This window comes from Neopelma chrysocephalum, unplaced genomic scaffold (genome assembly GCF_003984885.1).
Source record: "Neopelma chrysocephalum unplaced genomic scaffold, ASM398488v2 Primary Assembly neopelma1_88, whole genome shotgun sequence".
NCBI lineage: Eukaryota > Metazoa > Chordata > Aves > Passeriformes > Pipridae > Neopelma > Neopelma chrysocephalum.
Window position 1 is genome coordinate 3,110,731 of NW_020897750.1, and position 20,605 is coordinate 3,131,335.

The 20,605-nt window shown below is 41.3% G+C and overlaps 1 protein-coding gene across 4 annotated transcripts in view; it reads right to left on the reverse strand.

The window, feature by feature from the left end:
- Nucleotides 1–6,819: 6,819 nt before the first annotated feature.
- Nucleotides 6,820–20,605, reverse strand: part of SMAD1 (SMAD family member 1) — a 47,827-nt gene continuing 34,041 nt past the window's right edge. For all 4 annotated transcript variants that reach the window (XM_027692735.1, XM_027692732.1, XM_027692731.1 and 1 more), the window contains exons 3-7: nucleotides 18,767–19,024; nucleotides 15,997–16,113; nucleotides 11,937–12,158; nucleotides 9,635–9,891; nucleotides 6,820–8,220 (exon numbers count right to left, since the gene is read on the reverse strand). In XM_027692735.1, coding sequence (XP_027548536.1) covers nucleotides 8,077–8,220; nucleotides 9,635–9,891; nucleotides 11,937–12,158; nucleotides 15,997–16,113; nucleotides 18,767–19,024 — 998 coding nt within the window. In that variant the 3' untranslated portion in view covers nucleotides 6,820–8,076. The remainder of the gene's footprint in view (nucleotides 8,221–9,634; nucleotides 9,892–11,936; nucleotides 12,159–15,996; nucleotides 16,114–18,766; nucleotides 19,025–20,605) is intronic.

Here is a 20,605-nt window from a genome sequence, read left to right on the forward strand (position 1 = left end):
CAGGTTCCATCCCTGTTCCTGTGTAAACACCAACCTTCACACGTGCAGGCTTTCACCCACAACTCCTGTACGTAAAACATTCGTGTCTTGGATTGATTTTAGGAAAAGACTTAAAAAAGTAAGGCACCATCTGGTATCTACACATCCATCGAGCATGTGGAAGCCAGTTACAATCACGTTTTCCAAACTTGCATGGCACTGAAAAGTTACCATATGGAGATGACTAACAATGTTATTTGGATTAGGCCTTCAGTTCCACCCAGTCCCCTACAAGGGCTGTTTCCTGTTTATGTGACAGGCCATATCACATTTTTCAGGCGTGCCATATACAGTTGTAGAAATAATGAATTTTGACTGGGCTTCTTGTATACACCACCCATGTGAGGCCATGGTAATTCCCAGTGTAAGGAGAGACAGTAATATTTTACAAAACACAAGAGTGGAAAAAGACCATGAAAAAAAAAGCAGAGGAAAGGCCACATCCTCCACTTCATCCACCTTATTATTGAAGGAACAACAGTGCAGGAGCACTCAGACAACGAAAATAAACACCACACACAATGAGATCACTCATAGCACCATCAGGCGATCCTTTCCCCCCACTCTAGTCCAACACAATGCCCACATGCAAGACAGCCTCCATGCATGTTCAGCTGTGAATTTCCAGGTCTGACCATGTTTGGGATCGTTCCATGCACTGCCATAGCCCAGTCATCCACCCACTGCTGCTGGCACAGAAAGTACAGGGAATGCCCCTTTCTCCAGTGATAGTTAGAAAACCTGGCTGTGAACACACTCTCTTGGTACTTCCTCAGCCAGCCACCCTTCCTGTACCTGCTCTTCACCAGCTCAGCTCCCCGGCTACATCAGTGTCACCACTGCTGCTCCCTTGGCTCCTCCCTGACAAGGCAGTCATTGACACAGGGCTGGCTTGTGTTTGTTCCTTAGGGTAACTGGGGCAGAAAAGGGAAAGAAATAAGACTAAGACCGGCTTGCAGTTCTCTTCATCTCCCTAACCAGCTTTGCTTATCCTAAAAGCAACACCGTATCCGTGTTCTATCGAAGGGGCAGTGGCGTATTGGGGGTGGGGGAATCAGAGGCCACAGCAGTAAATCTCCCTCTGAAAGAAGATCGGGAACCCTCCCTTGCCACTGTTTTTTTGCTTTGCTTCTGTTGATAACTCACAATAGGGATTACTCTGGGACTTGCATGGTGCTAACAGATCCCCTGAGGCAGAACAGATGGCCCCTTGCTGAAAGTATGCGCTGCTGAATCGGGGTCCTCCAACTTGAGGCTCCTACTTCAAGGTGAGAGCTTAAACTGCCATATGTGCCCATGCAAACGTTAAGACATCTCACTGCTTTTCTTAAAACTGTTTTGAAGATGATAAATTTCTAGAAAGTTTAGTGTTTTAACATTTTGATTGTAAGAATGCAAATAGCTGCTTTCTACCAATGCAAGCTCATCAAATTCAACTGAAGCGTTATTGCTGTATCTGCTCAAATTTGCTCCTGTGACTTGGGGAGATCACAGGAACATTTAAAGCAATGACATGATTCCTGACAGACCAAGTGTGGCAAAAAACTTGTTGGCCACAATGCCCAGAATGTATTCTGAATTAAGAGCCGTGTCAATTTTCAGTAGGGGTACAAAGAAATCCCACGCCCCAATTAAAAGGTACCCCATGAAAGAGTATTTACAGAGCTGCTCTCTTGGCACAAGATAAAAATCCAACTCCTGGACTCATAAGTCTTCAGAGCATGCAGATCAAGGTAGCTTCTTTCTGTGCTGCTTTTGGAAACGGCGTGGACCAAATCCAACAGACACAGGGATCAAGCTGTGTTTGAGAGGTTTGTAAAGTCTGTTTGTAGTCAAACCATTGCCCGAGTCATGTTCAAAATGAAGCCATGCTTGGATCCAGTTTCTAAACAGTGCTGTTGCCAGCACTATGGCCTATGGTGATTTTGACTTGAGGAGACTGGTCCACAAGCTTGAAGGAATATCTGATGGGACAGCAGCCATCTTTCAGTCTCCACATATATATCTGAAAACACTCAGGATTACCAGTCCCTAAAGTATCAACAGAAGGCAGAAGTGAAGGGCTCAGAGATGAGACAGACCCTGCTCTCCTGCCAAGAACCAAGCGCTCCAAAAAAATAGTGAAGTGTTACTGCAGCACTACACACATCAAGTCTCATTCTCTGCTTGTGCTAAGCTCGACTCAGTGATCTAAAGGAACAGAAAACCAAAGTTATCATACAAGAAAGAGTAAGGGAAAGGGAAGTTAGGCATACCATTTTTCTTCATATAAAAGAATGTTTTTACATGTTACAGGGATACAGGGGAAAGAAAGAAGCTGCAATAGGAAAACTAGAGGATCCTTACAATGGCAAACTGAGCTCTTCCCACCATGTCTAAGCAAGTGACCTCTCCACTTAAACTCTCTGAGCAAAGAAAGCCTGTTTTACACGTGCAGAGCCTCCTCTGTAAAACAATTCTAGCTCATTCTACATTTACTACAGTACAGAGTTTTATCACTGCTATGAGATATCTTTACTCCTGTCTACAATCTGAAGCAAGTGAAGGTGCTTACTTCTTCAAAATTTAACTACAACAGCCTCCTCTGAGCTTTACAGATTTAAAGTCTCAGATGAGCTGGCAGGATCATAAAGAGACAATACGGATTTTTCAACTCATACCTTAGGAGCAGGATGAAAAGGGGAAATCACAAACCAATTCTTAAGAAAAAACTATGAATCTGCAGCCACTAGAATAAAAAAAATTCCTGAAAGATGACTGAATCAAATTCCAGGCAGCTCACAGCACATGAAGGCACACAGACATGTGACCTGCGGTGGCACAGGGACAGGAACAGCACCTCCTGAGGGTGGCAGCCCCTGGCAACAAGGACCACTTCAGCCAGCCCACACATATCAGCAGCCCCTGACAATGAGAGACAGCTACAGCTACACAGATTCATTTTGTCCCGCAGAGATTTCCCCTCTGAGCAAGTCACCAAGGCAAGCGGAGAGTATGGAAGCTTCGTTTCATAAACCAGACAAGTTATTTATTCTGAAGCCTGTTGGGAGAGAGAGAGATGACAAGAACGAGTGCCAGGCTTGCCTGTAGAGCTGAAGGCAGCAGTCAGGGAACACAACCACTAAATAGAAAGCCTGAGCACTCTGGCTGACAAATTCTATCACTTCAGTCAGATGCAAACTAAGTGACATAACACTGCAGAGAGGAGGGAAGAGAATCTTAAATCTGTAAAAAAACTTTAAAAACAATAAACCCAAACAAAAGTGAAATCCAATAGCACAAACCTGTATATCTTCTTCTTCCTCTTCCAAAGAAGACTTAAGACAGCAGGGGTTGAAAAAGTGGTTCCTGTGAAGCATGTGTATCTTTATGGGTGGCTTCCAGTGCCTACAGCAACCCATGATTCTTTACCTGCCTTTGGCAGGCATCCTGTAGAGGGTTTTCTGTTTGACTGAAACACCCAGCATCCAGCAGGTATAAGAAAAGAATGAGAGAAAAAGCTACTTGCAAAGAGTTCAAAAAAAATAAAGAAAGTTATCAAGAACATAAAAGTCAGGGAGGGGGACTTAGGGAACAGAGAAGATACTAGATCCCCTAAAGGACAACATGACAAGGGTGTCTCTCTTTGTTAAGTCAAGGGCGGAAAGGAGCAGAGGAAAAGAAGAGCCATTTTCCCTTCCTTCCTGTACAGAATTACAAACTTATTTGAAGAAAATGAACTGTGAGATGATGCATGTAAAAAATATATTGCTCTACCATGACTGGTGATGGAAGAGTTATGTTGTATATTTAGGCACACATCCAGAAAAAGGTGACTGCTAGTTCACGGTTATGAATCATGAATCTCAAGAGCTGGATAAGAGGCTACAATGTGCTTCACAGAACAAACCAGCAGCAATTAATAAAGAGAGCATCAAAACACAGCCAACTTCCAAAATGTCGATCAAATGTTTAACGTGTGACAAGACAAAGGAAAAATCAAGAAGACAGGCACACCAAGGGAGGTCCATATAAATTTCAGATTTCTCTGCGCTGATTTATTGTCTTCAAAAAATGATACTCATAGAACTACATTCGTTGAGGCTAGAAAAGACAACTACAGTTGTGAAAACATAGCTATGGTAGCAGGAGAAGTGATTTAGAAAGCAAATGGCTTTAACAAAGTAGATAGCAATACCAGGTTAGCAAGCATTAGAAGATCAGGTCCACGACTCTGTAACAGGATCTGTTAAAACATGAATTATTTCTCTCCATACCTTCCTAAAACCACACAGGTAACCATGACTACCTCTCTTAGCTTTCAACAAATCTTTTAAAGGTTCACCATAGACTTTTAAATGGTGAAAAAGTCATCTCCACCTGGGGAGAATTATTTTATTTCCAGCACTGAAAAGCCAAAGCAGACATTTCGAAACACGTTCAGCCCAATGGAATTATTTGTCTCCACTTGAGCTGTTCACTGCTTTTCCTCAATACTTTTTCTAACAGTTATCCATGCCTTTCAGTTTCTTCTAACAGGGACTTGCCTTGGCTTTTCAAGGAGTGTCTTCTGTATTCAACTCTTTTGTTCAGAAGACTAAACCAAGGAAACTATGGGGAAATAAAACCAAATAAGCAGCAGGAACTCACCTGGTTACAGAGCTGACACCGTAGGCTCTGTCCAAGTTTCTAGCTCTCATCATTCTCTGTTTTGTAAGAGGTCTGTGAGAAATACTTTTCCTTCTGTCTTGTCCTTTGCCTTTTCCAGCTTTCTGACTCCAACTATCCCAAGTGGGGCAGATCAATAAAAAAACTTGTTCAAACTGCTCCAAAAATCTTCACAAGAGCATCAAGCTAGCAGTTGCTTCCTCCCAGGCAACTTCTGCCCTGCCTCCTATGTTTCTGGCTACTAGTCTGTTGTGGTTTAATCCCAGCTGGTAACTAAGCACCACACAGCTGCTCACTCACCCCAGGTGGGGTGGAGGAGAGAATTGGGACGGTAAGAGTGAGAAAACTTGTATGTTGAGATAAAGACAGTTTCGTAAGTAAAGCAAAAGTTGCACACACAAGCAAGGCAAAACAAGGAATTCATTCCCTGCATCCCATCCCCAGAACAGCAAGGTCTCATCACGCATAGCACTGACTTTAAAAGACAATCACCATCACTCCAAACATCCCCTCCTTCCTTCTTTTTCCCCAGTTCTACATTCTGAGCATGAGACCATGTGGTATGGGATATCCCTTGGGTCACTCAGGGTCAGCCATCCCAGCTGTGTCCCCTCCCAACTCCTTGTGCCCCTGCAGCCTCCTTGCTGGTGGGGTGGGGTGAGAGGCAGAAAAGGCCTTGACTGCGTATGCCCTGCTCAGCAGTAACAAAAACATCCCTGCTCTATCAACACTGTTTTTAGCAAAAATCCAAAACACAGCCCCATACCAGCATTGTGAAAAAAAATTATCTCTACCGCAGCCAAAACCACAACAGAGTCTCAGGTGCTATTCCAATCCACTCATCCTATTTAATAAAGTACAGCTGAGATACTCTGGGCCATCACATGAAGGTACACTTTTGCCTTGCCCCTAATGTCTCCACACCCCAAACAAAAAGCTGGCTAACAGATAAAGAAAATATTATGTATGCAGCATTTCAGCAGTATCAACAAAATAGAAAAATTGACAACAATTTTTAGGAACTTACAAAAACTGGAATCTTGCCGGTCCCAGTTAATTCAGATTACCACTGAAAATTTCTGAGGTACTGCAGAGAGAGTATTTTTTAATTTTAATGTCCGTTTAGGAAAAACAGAGAGGCATTACAGCCCAAAACATGAAAGACAGTAACATTCAAAGCAGTCAGAACATAAAACGGTCTTTTCTTATTCCAAAGCTATTTCAAAGTTTACCAAAACTTGCACAGGATCATCCAAACACGAAAACATCCAAATAGGAACGCTCTTGAGACTTGCATGATGGATGGTTACAGCACTAATTAAAAGAAGTCACTACCTCACAGCTGCATTCCAACAAAAGGAATGAAACTGGTTGGGAGTCAATGTAGCAGGGGCTGAGCACAGAAAAGACAGAGACAGTGACTGAGCAGCAAAAAGCATTCTTTCACTTTTTGGTCATCTTTAAATTTTCTTTATTTTAAAGAGTTACATTTGTGCTACGACTGATTCGTTGTGAAAAAGATATCTTAAACTGAATCTAAAAAAACCAAAATAGCTGTTCTTGGAATTTAAAAATACAAAAAAGTCACTGACCAAGTTCTCCTTAATCGGGAACTCTAACATCGTGGATTTTTTTCCCCTTAGCAGGGGAAGAAATGTGAATTTTAAAAATGTATACTAAGTTGAGAGAAAGAGAGAGAGAAAGAGAGAAAGAGAGAAAGAGAGAGAGAGAGAAGGAAAGAAGGAGAGAAAGAAAGAAAGAGGGATTGACTCATTCACCAAAAAGGGCTATTACTCATTACAGTGACACACATATGTACGTCTGGCTGAACACACATTCATCTCTGCTGCTCAGCTTTCCCTCGTGCTCCTGCGAGCGCTGCATGGTCCACTTTAGCCAGGCACAGGCACGGGAACTCTGGTCAACCCCCAGTCTCTCCAACTCCGTAATCCCAGCACCTGACAGACACTTTCCAGCTGCAGTGGGACAGTCCTTCCCTCACCCCTCCCCAGAGCAAAAGCAGAAGCGTGGAGAAAGCTCAGCTCAGCATATCTTCATTTTTAGTTGTTCCTCCTCAAGGCTATATCTTCATCTGGTTTGTTAAGAGTCTACTAAGAAGTGGACAAGACAAGGTTTTAATCAAATGTAAGCAGTAACAACAGGTTTTATTCAAAACTTCCAGTAAAGAGGACCCACTAGTTTTGGAATAAAGATACTTAAAAGTACTACAGCTTATGTGAATATAAAAGATCAAAGAGAAGAAAATAAACCAAGCAGTAAAAAAAAATAAAAATTAAAAATATATATATATATTTTTTAAGTTTGAAATAGACCCATGTGGGGATACTGAAGTCCTCCAAACAATTAACAGTTACTAGATTTGGCAAAACAAGGTTCTCTTACAAAATTAAAAGCCTACTTCTGTTACATAAACTGTATAAAACTGCTCAATAGTTAAAGAGCATTCTGTACAATTTTGTCTTGAAATACACAAAGCTGCAGCCTTCAAACTGCAGCACTTAATCATTTAGTCCTCTTCATGGGTAAAAGAAACTTTGCAGTTGTTTTGGGGGAAAACGAAGAGGCAAAAATAGTCAGAATTAACAAGATGAAGCCACTATAAAAACAAAATGCACAGCAAAATTCAGACCTCAGTTTAAACTAGCACGCTATGTTTACAATATATTCTACATTTCAGTTGTCATTTTCCCCTCCCACTCCCACCTCCCCCCATTCAAATATTCCTAATTCCTTTATGGTCTAAATCTAATTAATTTCTAAACTTTCAAATACACCATACATACACTTAGCAAAAAACATACCTGACATTCTTACAGCAGTATGGTCAGGACACAGTTTCAAAGATAGTACACAGTTATTGAGATTAAGCCTTTATGAATTTTACTTTTAAAGAGAACAGCAACCATCAATTCAGACAAATGTTTTTAAGAAGTACTGAGGAGAGCCTGCAAAGAGCAGGCTTCACCAACATCGGCTCTTAGCTCCAGAGGACCCAGGAGAAAACATGGATGTAAGGAAGAAGAAGAACCTCAAGAGCACCAGCTACAGGAAGATCCTTCGGGAACTCGGTCCCACAGGCTGTGATCCCGGCTCGGTTGTCCCTGTTGTACTAAGGCCAGCAAATCAACTTTGCCACAGTACGTTGCAACGTAAACTAACATTCTTTATACCAACAGTTATGTCAAAGGGGTTTATTTATCTTGTTTTCTGAATCCAACAGTTGGTCACAGAAGTCAAGTATTTTCATGGCTCTTATTCAGCTGTTGCCAGTTCAGGGGAAAAAAAATAAACGTGTGTGTGTCTGACTCATACGTCTTTCAAGTACATGCAAGGCTCAACTGCTTCCAAAACGCAGGAGTTTGGGGCCTTTTAAGACACTGAAGAAATAGGATTATGAGGAGAGCCCATCTGAGTAAGTACTTTATCCAGCCACTGGAGGGGACCATGAAGATGTATCTCTATCCAGCATGGAGTGCTCGTTACATCCTGGCGATGATACTCAGCTCCCCAACCCTGGAAACAGAATCATAAGTGGGGAAAGGAAAAAAAAATCACCTTATTTTATAATATTAAATACGTGAGAAGCCTACTTCTTTCTTAACAAATTATCTTTCAAGTGTCATTATCAGCAAGGTAGCATAACACCCTTGATGCACCAACTTTTATTACATTTCAACAAACAAATCGTAACCTAAAAAATCAGTAAATGTGGTGAAAGTATCATTTTGAGACCTCTTGATCTCTTGGATTGGAAGTCTTTAAAGTCTTAAAGACATAATCTGTGGCAGTGCAAAATTTCACCATAGATCACTGCCAGCTGCCTCAGGTCCTAGGAAAGGCTCTGAAAAGGGGGGTAATAAAGTCTTCTCTGCCAAGACCAAAACCAGAACAAATTGGGGGGAAATGCTGCCAAACAGATCACCAAATTAAAAGATGAGGTCTAAGAGTGAGGTGGAAGTGGGGATGAGGCATCTGTCTGACAAGAATCAAAGTGTCATTTTCTGGATGGACATAGTAAACTGAGCAGTGAAGTCAGAAACACTCCTCCTTGGAGAAAGAGGGCGTGGTCATTGCCCATGTGTTTCTCAAGTTAAGACAAGTAGGTTTTGTTTCAGCTCATACCTCATTCAGTTACAGTAATTACCAAAGATATAAAGAGAGATTTAAACAGCATTCAAAATTGTTTTGTAAGTAATTTTGGGGGCAGATGTGGAGACAAGGCTATGACATCCACAGATACAATTTGCTCTGCTCTGTATTAACCCCTAATGAAGGGATTACCCAGCTCCCAACACAGGTGGCAGCAGCTCTGAACACTGTGCAGTGCAACACCCCATACATAGGAGGTTCTGTTTGACTGTTCAGGCAGCACCACCGTACAGCTCTGTAGGATGCAGAGCTATAAACAACCTATTCCATTTTAGGAATCAGATGTGTCTTAACACATCTGAAAGTTTCCATCCTCCTATCATGAAGAGCACTTCAGCATATTACTACCTTAATTTGATTACTTCCATGTGTATGATCAGCCCTTTTACATCAGTACCTATGCTGACACTCACAACATCAGCCACATCACAAATCTTGACCTTGCATGCCCTCCTAGAATAGAAAGGTTATTATTCCAGATAATTACTGCAGCTCCCAATTTCGGAGCTTCTGATCAATATTTAGAGGACTTCTGTGAAGAAACACCTTCTTCAAGTCACCCCAAGCTTTCAGAGTATGTGTGTCAGATGGATTTCTGTCCACAAATACAACTTCATTTCTCTAAGATGTGTCTTACATTTAATGAGCATTCCATATGTAAAATTCAACAGCTTTTAACAGGTTGATGGAGGGAGTTACTGGACCATTCAAAGTCACCACATCACGAGACAATAATTTATTCTGCTTATGAAATAACCTCAAGGAAATTTACACATACCTTTACAAAACTCATACGGAGGGTGCACATCTTAGTAAGCTCATACACCGTCTCAAAGCCATGGTTCACAGACTGAGCCAAAAGCTGAGCAAACTCTTGATTATTGAAAATCTTCAAACTGCAGCCACTGGGGATTTTGCAGACCGTGGTGGGATGGAACCCATGATGGTAGTTGCAGTTCCGACTTTGCACAAAAATACTGCTGTCACTGAGACATTCAGCGTACACTTCCCCACCAACATAATAGAGATGGACACCTGGGAGGAGAAGGTTGTTTAGATAAATTCACGCTGTGCACCTGTTTTTCATGCTCTTTCTCCACAGAGATAGCGCTTCTGCTTAAAGAGATAAAACATTAACTGCATATACAACATTATCTGTCTTTAAACTTGATTTTTACTCTTCTGTTTCATCAGCAGGAGATTTGAAAGGAGGGTATTTTATATGTATATAAAAGAGGAATCAACATGTATATTCAAAAACAATAAACTAGCAAGCACGGTAGTTCTGATGCACTGCACTGGATGCTCTACATTGGATGGCTTGAACTTTTTCTCATTATATTTATGTAGAACAATAATTGGGAATGCAAGCAGAGAGAGCAGAAACCAAATTATTATGTAGATACTGAAGCAGCCCCAAGCTGGATTCTCTGGAAAAGTCTTGAATGATAATTTGGATAGAAGGAGTTTTATCAGCTAGCTTTCATTCCAGAAAGCTAGGGGAAAAAGGAAAATGGCCTTTATATTCCTCTGCCATATATATATATCTGCCAAATGAGGGTACACACCGAGTTTACAGTCCTTTAACCTTCTAGTGCCTGCTCCCTCACCTGTTATCAATGGGAGCAAAGCCCCAGAAAAGCAACATACAGAGAACCTTTGTGTCAGTAGGAGTCAATGCCAAAGGCTTTGAGAAAGCAAAAAAATTCACATTCTGTGTTTAAAAAACGGTTTATTTGCTATTTAAACCTTTCACCTCCCATAATGTCACAAATCACAGAGGTGAACACACAGAATTAAAACACTCAACTGCACTCCAGTGAGAAAGCCTTGACTGTGCTCTGCCATGGAAGATTTTGCCGCTGATTATGTGTGTACCTGTGTGGATACACATATACTCCCCCCCGATCTGCAAAAACATTTATGGCTATGTCTTCAAGTTTGGGATTTAGTCCTCCTTCCTCAAAGACAAACAGCTCTACATCATCATCACTTGTACACATCGACTCACTCAACGGCATCCGTGTCTCTTCCACACCCTGCTGCGGTACGTACGCAGTTAAGTGCTTCAGCAGAACTCTGCTTGCAGCTGGGTTACTTTTAACAGGAAAAAAATGAATGAGGTGTTAAATAAATACCCTGATACTCGGTAAGATGGATGAGGAGGAAAAGAAGGAGAAGTATTAGCACTTGAGTGGCAGAGCACAGGTGTGGTGCACTGCTGAGAGCTGCACCAGTTCTCATGTAGAGGAAAGCTGTACACACCGAGAGCTCAGACTCAAGGAAAGGACCTGACTGTTCTTCAGTTTCAGTTCCTTCCTCCTCTATGGAAGAGGAAGATACTTCATGAATTGGCACTTACTACATCCAACCCACTGTTTGGGCATGCTGAACCCTCAACTGTCTCAGAAAATTTAGAGTTTACTAATAACGTAAATACCTAAAAAATTTGCCTGGCAGGAATGGTCCCTTGCAAGGGGCAATTTCAGTTTTGCCTGTCATTTGCATGATAGGTGAGTTCTCAGAAAAGAGGACTGTATTAGTCAGGCATAAACCAGAAGCTTTTCTCTTTTGCAAGACACTGTCACAACCATAGAAGGAAAGCACAAAATTCTCACTGAAAGAATCACCAGCCTGTGAAAAATGCATTTGGAATCAACTGTTCTAGGAGGCTGTCTCCCAAAACATGTTAGGATTGCTAATTTATGTTGGAACTAAGGGTAGCTAAAAAATTTGGTGCCAAGAACCACAGTTTGCACTTCCATATACACCAATAATCAAGATAAATCAAGACATTTCATTGGACAAACTGCCTTACCCTCTCTAATTAAGATTTTGATAGCCTTCAGGCAATTATAAAATTGATTAAGGGTAAAAAGCTTCCTGTAATTACACACCAGGTAAGAACAATAGTTTGTTTATAAGGCTAGGCCAGAAAATTATATGTTTACTGACACAAGCACTTATCCCACATACTAGGGAAGACCAGCTTGCTCTGGAGGCAAGTGGCCCAGATTGTCCTGACTAAGGGAAATGCCCCCTGCCCTACTCCATAATGGATGCGAAGATCCAAAGCTCACCTTTGCCAATGTGCCGCCTGGTGTTCTCGATGGTGGAGTTGCGGTTCACGTTGGAGAGCAGCCCCAGGCAAAACCTGTTCTTGTTGTTGGAAGGATCAGTGAAGCCATCCACCAGGATGCTGGTGGAAGAAGCGTGGAAAGCCTCCCCGACGCGGTTGTTCAGCTCATAGTAGACAATGGAGCACCAGTGCTTCGGCTCCTCGTAAGCAACTGCCTGGACATCTGTACAGCAACAATGGGAATGTTACAGTCTAACAGTGCTGGAATACAGGCTTGAGGTGTAAAGAGTCATAACCCTGCAGATTGTGGCTGAAGATCACTGAAAGATGAGCTGGATAAGCAACTGCAGCTAAATGAGGGCTCCTCTATCTTCGGTCATTTTTGAACTTTTCATAGCCACATACATATAGTAGAATAATTTCAACTCAAGACTGAAAAGGGACAAAGGCTGGTACTAGATATGAGCAGAAAGTGCAGGAAGCTCCTGGGCACGTACCAAGCAGTGCCCCACTATCCCTGTCCCATCTTCTTACAACATGCTATGGTGCAAGTCCACACAGCAGAGAAATGCTGCAACTTACAGCCCAGCTTTCTTTCCAGTTTAGTAGATGAACTTCTAATTCAGTTCATTTTATACTCTACTGACAAATGAAAAGTCCCCTCTTTGCTTACTGCAAAGCTGTATAGTAACAGGGAGAAACAGCATCACACTATTGCATCAAAGACCATTTCTAACTTTGGGTATAAAGAAGTATAACAAGGCAGCTTAAATATACAGTCAGCAGGTCAATCTTTCAGCACTCAGAACGTGCCCAAATCTTTCTCCTGGGCCTTTTGGGGGAATGGTAGGAAACTTCAAAAATGTAAGAGAGGTTGATATTTGTCTGCAGGACACGCATAAAGCACATCTGCAATATGAACAGATACTGCTTGGGATCGGAGGCTGAACAGGGCATAACACACAGGATCCTGGCAGTTACACTGGGCTGGAGAGCAGCTGAAATGGAGGAAGATATGATTTAATGAGGACCTTTCATTCATCAACTGCTACCAAATGCAAAATCCCAACTGTTCATGACCAAAAGAATTACTTGTTGAATGATAGCAAGGATTCCTCAGAATAGGGTTTTTCAGACACTGGTAACAAGAAGTTCCTCCTCAGCAGCTCCTAAATGAAGCTGGGAATTGTGCAGGAAATTCCTGGTTCACTTCACATGGAGGTCTTGAAGCAACACTTGTGACTGTGCATGGGGAACAATTTCTCCAGATGATACCAAAGGTCTTTACCAAAAAGTTTCCCAGTGGGTGTCCAACAACAGTGTGGGCTTCTTCAGATATCTCCACTCAGTGCACATTCTTTAAGGTGCCAAATACAGCTACAAATCAGAGAAATGCCTCCAAATAAAATGAGGCTAGTGAAGGGATGTGGTTGCTTTATGTGGTTTCTTTTGAATGAAGGATACTATCTCACTACTAAGCCTAGCAAAGTTGGACTTGCTGCTAAGATACCAACTTTGCAGATACCAACTACAGGTAAAAGTGCTAAAATGAAAATCAGACTGGTATGATGGGAAAACTTGTCTTTCTGGCCAGAGGTTTCCTTCTCCCAGCTCCAAGTTTTTACAAAAGTCAGCCAACTAAGATCAGTGTTCATATTTTCCTCTGTTCACAGATGACGCCTCTGTGAGTTTCTGTTACATGCAAAACAAAAAAACAGAAGTGCCCCTCAAAAACCAGCAGTACTTCATAGATACAAAAGGTGGCAAAATAATCAAAAGCAGGATAACACATCCTACATCACTGTGCAAAATGTCTGAGCACAGTGTTTACTGCTAATGACTTGCTTGAAACACTGGTTTTAAGCTTATCTTTCTCGACACTCTGGCACTTTCTATCCCTTCACACCACTGTTAAAAAAAAAAAAAAACAACAACAAAAAACCAAAAAAACCGTCACCACACTAAAAAAGAATAAAAATCAGTCATGTATTATTAGTAAGAGGTTAGTACACTTTTGATTCCTATAAAGATGCCAGTGATTATCAAAGCTGCAGCTTTGCCCCAGTTCTCAAAGTCAGGGAGAAATCTTGCCAGCTGGCCATTCTTACAGAATTAATCATATCTCTCTCACACAGATTTCATACTGACTTCCTCACATTTGCTTTAAGTCATGCAGAGCAGGTGCGTTTAGTCTCTCTATTCCCAGCATGGGCCAACAATGGAAATTACCCAATTTCATTGACAGGATGCAGCTTGTTAAATCAAATCTCTTAAGACTAACAAATCACCATAAAGAACATGCTCCTAAAAAGTCTGCAGCAAAAAATGGTGCAGTAAGTTCACAGTAAAAACTCTTCTTTCACAACCTGCAGCAGATTTTTTTTTAGAGTACTACAATCACAGCTTACATATATGAATAATAAACATGAGAAAACATAAAAAGGCTGTTTTTTTTTTAATGGAGGGACAGAGATGACAATCCATTGTACTAAACTACTAGGAGGGGATAATGCTCATAGACACAATTTTTATTTTGAAATGGTTGAATGCTGAAAAGCAAGAAGGAAAATGTAAACCCTTTTCTCTTTATCAACTCTCATGTAATAGAGGAATTCCATGGTACTTGTGCATACTGGGAGAGGGACACACATGCCAAGGTTTGCAGTTAGACCCAAAATTCCTGAAAAACTATTCATACACACACAGAGTGTACTGGACCAGCAAAAAGTGGAAATGCTACAGATGAGGTTTATCACATGTAAAGCTCATTCCAAGCAGAGAGTAAATAGGTTAACACAAAAGCTATCCAAATTGTTTTAAGAGGGCAAATATACTTCCTGAAACCAGACATTAAAAGGAGCAGCAAAACAAGTACCAAAAAAAAAAAAAGGAACAAAAAATTCCGAAACACAACAGTTAAATTGTTCATATGCTTGTGATCTTGATAATCATTCTGGCACAGCACTCCAGCTTGCTGCTCTTTCTTGGCATGGGCCACAACTGTGTAAGCTCATGTGTTCTCTAAAGGGGCCATTTCTCACAATGTGATGAATGCACTAAATCCTTTACTCAGCAGTCACGGCTGGTTGCAAAGGCTTTAAAAAGCAATGTGTAAAAAGATGTCTGTGTCACAGTACATAAAGCAACAGGGTTTTTTTTCTAAGTACAGATTTTTAAAGTCTGTAGCAATGCCACACCTAGGGCAGACAACTCTGCATTCTGAACCAAGAGTTATCACTGCATGAATCAAAGATGAAAGAAAAATGAGAAGAGAGAGTGGAACAAAACAAAATATAAAAAAATTCAAACGCCCTTATTACCAGGAGAAGGGTAACTTATTAAAAGCAGAGCATACTCTTCAAGGACTGAAGTTTAGAATTCAGGACAAAAACATAACAAAAAAGCACAATTTTATACGATGTACTCCCTCAGAGGAAAAAATACAGATATTCCAGTTGCCCATGTAACGTGTCTCTGGGCATTTACAAAACTGACAGTATTAGCATCCATCCTTTGATCAAGTGTCTGTTTGGAGAGCTATCCTTGATATATATACTGTCATCCACAATTCAGTAGGCTTTATATAGCATCAACTGCATTGTTCCAATAAATCAATGTAATCATAGGAGAGAAAGAGATTCCCTTCCTTGCCCATGTGTAAGCTCAGTATCACATGCAGAAACGAGCAGTATCATAGGAATTCTTTCTGTTCAGACATTAGTGGAAGTTCCCAATAGAAAACATAAAACTACTTTAGCCGTTGAGTTGGTTGGGAGTAAGAAAGTAATAAACCCCATATATTTTACATTTTTAAAGAGCCATGGGATAGCTTCCTGTCATAAATAAATATTTACATTTATAAATAATCTAAAGCTTCATTATTTCATCTCATACAACAACATAAAAAAAAATTACATGGCTGGGTTTTTTCTTTTCTACAGATAAAAATTTCCATGAACAATGTCCATCCAAAATTACAACTCAGTTATCACTAGTAAGCTCTGAAGGTTCTTCACTCTTAAGAAGTGAAGCAGAAAACAAGAAGGGAGAAGTGTTTTTACCTCCTCTGTGTATGTCAGGGGGAATTGCAGGTGCCATCATGTTGGTATCCATCGGCTGGGAGGTATCGTGTGTCATCTGATCTTCCGGAGGCAGGTAAGCAGGAGGGGGAGTATCAGCTAAATATAGAAAAGGCAGAGATACACGAGTCCTTTCCTCTCTTCAAAGAATATCTACATATCCACATAAACAGTTTTAGCCTGGAAATGCTTCCAGCCTGACTCAGCTATAAACTTCCACCCACCAGAAATCTGAAAAAGCAATCATGGACCTTGAATCAGGAAAGCAAAGAATTACTGTGCATATTAATCACAACTGCAGTAAAAACAAGTCACTTCACCCCCACATAAAGCCACAAAAGAAAGCTCAGCTGTGTTTCCAACCCATGATTTTGCAGGTTGAAAGTGTCATGCAGACATTAAGGCACAAAGAGGTCTCAGGACCCAGCCACAAGTAGACATCAATGATGGTAAATTTCAACAGAAGCTGGAGCAGAAAACTTTCAGTATGAACTTCTGTTTCCAACACAATTCCATCAGCAAAGTAAGCAAACATCCCAGATATATCCAGGACCTTATCATTGTCAGTTCAGAGTATTAGCTCTGTTTCCCTAGACTGGGAACGGCAGAAAGTGTTCAGGAACCCAAATTCTACAGAAGCAGCTGTCTGGGTCTGGGATTTATTTGTCAATGTCTCTGCATGGTCCCATTCAGAACTGAATCACTAGCACAAACCTAACCCATGTACAATGACTGTACTCACTAACATACTGCTTTCAGCCCTATTTGAAGTGTCCCAGCCAGGTACTCAACATTGCCCTTCAGCTGCCTATCCCACTTCTGGGACAGCTTCCCAAGAGGTTTCTTAGAAGCTACAAGAAGCTGCCAATGTCACCATTTCCCGATACTCCAGGGGACTTTCTCCTCCAAATCAACTGCACAGAGGTACATGCAAGAGAGAGAAACCCTTGCTTGTGCTGCAGAAGCTGAGATTAGGTTACCACTGTGCTATCTGGTGAATACGGCTGCTGCTCATCCCACATTTACTTCCATTACTGAGAGTATGGATTGCAAATAATCACAGGGGCCTCCAAAACTTGAAAACTAAATTAGCATTAACAAAAGACAGGAGAATGCTTTGTAAGTTTTCAGGTTTTTTTGTGGAGTGGTGGTTGTGTTTGGTTTTTTTTAATGTATTTTTTAAGAAATGTTCATGAAATTTATTAACTGCTTATTGTTTAGAAGGTACTTTGTTGAGAGCTTTACATCTAATGCTGGCAGGTACTTTGCTAATTCCCTTACTTGAATACCCTCAGTTGGATGAGAAAGCAGCAGAGAAAGACAGAGATGACAACAGGGCTGCATTAAAAGCTTAACAGACTGCACTTGATTTGGAGCCTCGTGTTTTACTAAGCCTTAAGGGTTTGTGTGTGTGCAAACATAATGTGAGTGATGCACAAGATTCTAAGGCCACAGGCAACAGATTAGCCAGTATCTAGAAAGTTTTCAAGATCTCTGGATAACTGCTTTCCTTCTCTTTTTCTTTTTTTGTATTTTCCATAAGTCAGCCACTTTCCTCATTAATGCAAGGCGGACAACTGTATCCGTCCTTGACGGATATCAAGGACATCAGTATCCTGACCTCTCCTCTAATTCAATTTCTTCACTGCAGCTGCTGACATTATGGGCATGTGGACAGAACAGACCCTCAAAGATCAAGTAAACTTCCACAAGCCAGCATTCAGGAAGACCTTGTTAGGTCTTTATCTCTGCTGGAGGAGCCCCAACCACACCAATCGTATTAAAAAACAATAATTATTAAAAAAAAAAAGACAGCTCTTTGCATGGCAATTTCTCACATTTTTTAGAAAAGCCAGTACAAACTCCTTTCTTTCAGCCTCTGCAAATTCAGTAGTCTTCACTCAGGAAAGGAAAATTTGAGAGAAAAGCAACTATCAACATCAGAAATCCATGGAAGTTAATTTCATGTAATAGAAAACAGATTTTCACAAGTCTGCTCCTTTGTTTACACATGCCCTCCCTCAGCCCCTGAAGAAAACAGGCAAACAACATCAGTAAGCATTTGTACTGAGTCCTTCTCCCAGCATTTAAATCAAGAAATCTGCCACAAACTGCGTCTGCAGTATTTTTATCAACCCCCATGTAAAGACCAAAAAAAGACAGTTTCACAGAATTTTCTACAGACACTAGTGAACAAAGAAAGGTTGTTATTTTTCTGAGTTTAGCTAGCAAAACAGCCTGAAGATTTCTTTTAAGGGCTTGTTTTTCAGCTGAGGTATATTTGCATCTTGAAATTACATCACTGTGTGAAGAAGTTGTTATCAAGTAGCAATAACATGATCACCTTGGGAAATATCCTTTTTCTGCAGAACTAAAGCTTTGTGCTGAAGGTATGATGATCTCTCTCTTAAGCAAGAGTGATCTCTAGCATTACACTTCTGGTGCATTAAACACGCTAAGCTTTGTGGGCTAAACTGCTGAACTGGTCCCCAAAACATTTTGAATCCCTCTCCCCACCCCACAAGAGTTTTACTGTAGTGGTTTAACTGTGTTTGAAAGAGGCATAATATTAAAACCGTCAATATTATTACCAGACAAAGAGATTATACAGTCTTTATTACCTTACATCTCTCAGCTTGCTATTGAACACAAGAGTTAGCTGATAATTTGGTATTAATAAGCAAAAAAGCCATGATACCAGTGATGTCCAACCACCTTCTCCCTTCTGAAGGGGAACCAAAGTTGACTGTACCTGGCATCTGGAAAGGACTTCCCGGGTCTGAGCTGGCTGGAGAATGTGGATAGGTGCTACTGCTGCTTCCAGGAGAGTTTGGATAGCTGCTGTTGGGCGAGTGGGGGAACGGGTGGCTATTGGGTTGCTGAAAAGAGTCCGGGAAAGTAGCGTTGTGCGGCATGTGGGGCTCGTTTTGTCCCAGGTTGCGGAATTGCGCCAAGAGGCTGTGCTGGGGGTTGTACTCGCTGTGCCTTGGAACCAGCACTGGAGGAAGGACTGGAAAGGGAGAAAGAGAGAAAAGCCACAGTGTTAGAGACTCAGTTCTGAAGGCTATATAGGGGAAAAAAAAAATCCCACATTCTTCCTCCCCTACGGCATATTCACATCTGTCTTAAAAACAAGGTAGTCAAATCTAGGGGCACATGTCTAAGCAAGAGCTCTTCCTTACATCCGGTTACTGCATAGCTCGAATTCATAGCGATCGTGCTGGATACCTGGTCTGCCAGATGGGAGCTTGTTTGCACAGAGGGCCAGTGAAGAAGAGCCAAGAACAAACCACAGTTCTGTGTTCCAGTTTTACTCGCACGAAGAAGTGCTGGGAAGTGAGCGCGTTACAGGGCTGACACCATCCCGCTGATCACGTAATGGCCCATAACCCAAACCCTTGTTAATAAGAAGAGATATTTTTTTTCTCAAGACAATACTAACAGGCCTTGAACTCAGTCTGGTCCCAACAGCTGTAATTTTATTTTTAACCTGGACTATGTTCTTACAAGTCACTATTAAAACGGTTATTAACTCTTCAAGTCAGTTTACGAAATGCGCAATTTAAACAAAACTATGTAGTTCAGAAAAACCAACTGAGCATCAATTGAGCTGCTACTGTATGCTACTGTGGGATCAGAGAAACATCAGAAACTACTAGTCTCACCACACTTCAGAAGCCTTCTCACCAGCGAAGAAACAAAGGTCTCTTTTAAACTGGGAATATGAACATGATACCAGATACACTAAGATAAAAGAATCAACTCTTTTTCCAGTGCCTCAGCTTCTATCCTTGAATGCCTCACAGCAAAGTCCAAGCTAACAGAAGGATTAAAAGCTAGTCTTTTTATAGAGATTTCTGGGTGACGGAGAGGAGAGGCAAGGGCTGGGAGAGGGAGATCCATGCACAAAGTAGTGGAAGAGAAATAAAAAAGCTATTCCTCATCTTCGCCCTTTGGTAACTCTGTTTCCCAACTCCTTGGCTGAGCAGGACTGGAAGAAATCCCCCCTGAATAGCCTGCCTTCAAGGGAGGGTGCCAAAAAAACCCAAAAAAAACCAGGAAAAGCAAGCCAAACCTACCATCCTCTCTCCCTGAGACTCCCACCATGGCCCCAACACCTGGGCACACAGAAGGAGAACAGGAGCATTTATACACAACAAGCCTATACAGACATAACTATAACTCAGATTAAGGTGTTTTGGAGACAACTGCTTCATTAAAAGACTGAACTGCAAACTAAATTACCAACTAAAAAAAAAATCAAAACACAAAACAAATCCCAACATTTTCTTGACAAGAGAAACAGGTTCTTCCAGGACACTGGGGCATCTTTACTCTTCCAGCACTTTGCTATTACAGAAGCATTTAGATATTTACTTAAGTGTCCCGAAGTCTAAGAACATCAGGATACTGCTCTACACATAGCCCAGGTCCGAGGCCTAGATCCATGTTTAAAATCGATACAAATGCATGCTACACAGAAAACTCACTCTCTATTCCTAAAATCACAGATTAACTAAAAAAAAAAGGAGTGGGTTTCCCTTGCTCTTTCTTTCTGCATATGCCTAAGAGAGAAATTAAGCTAACCCTC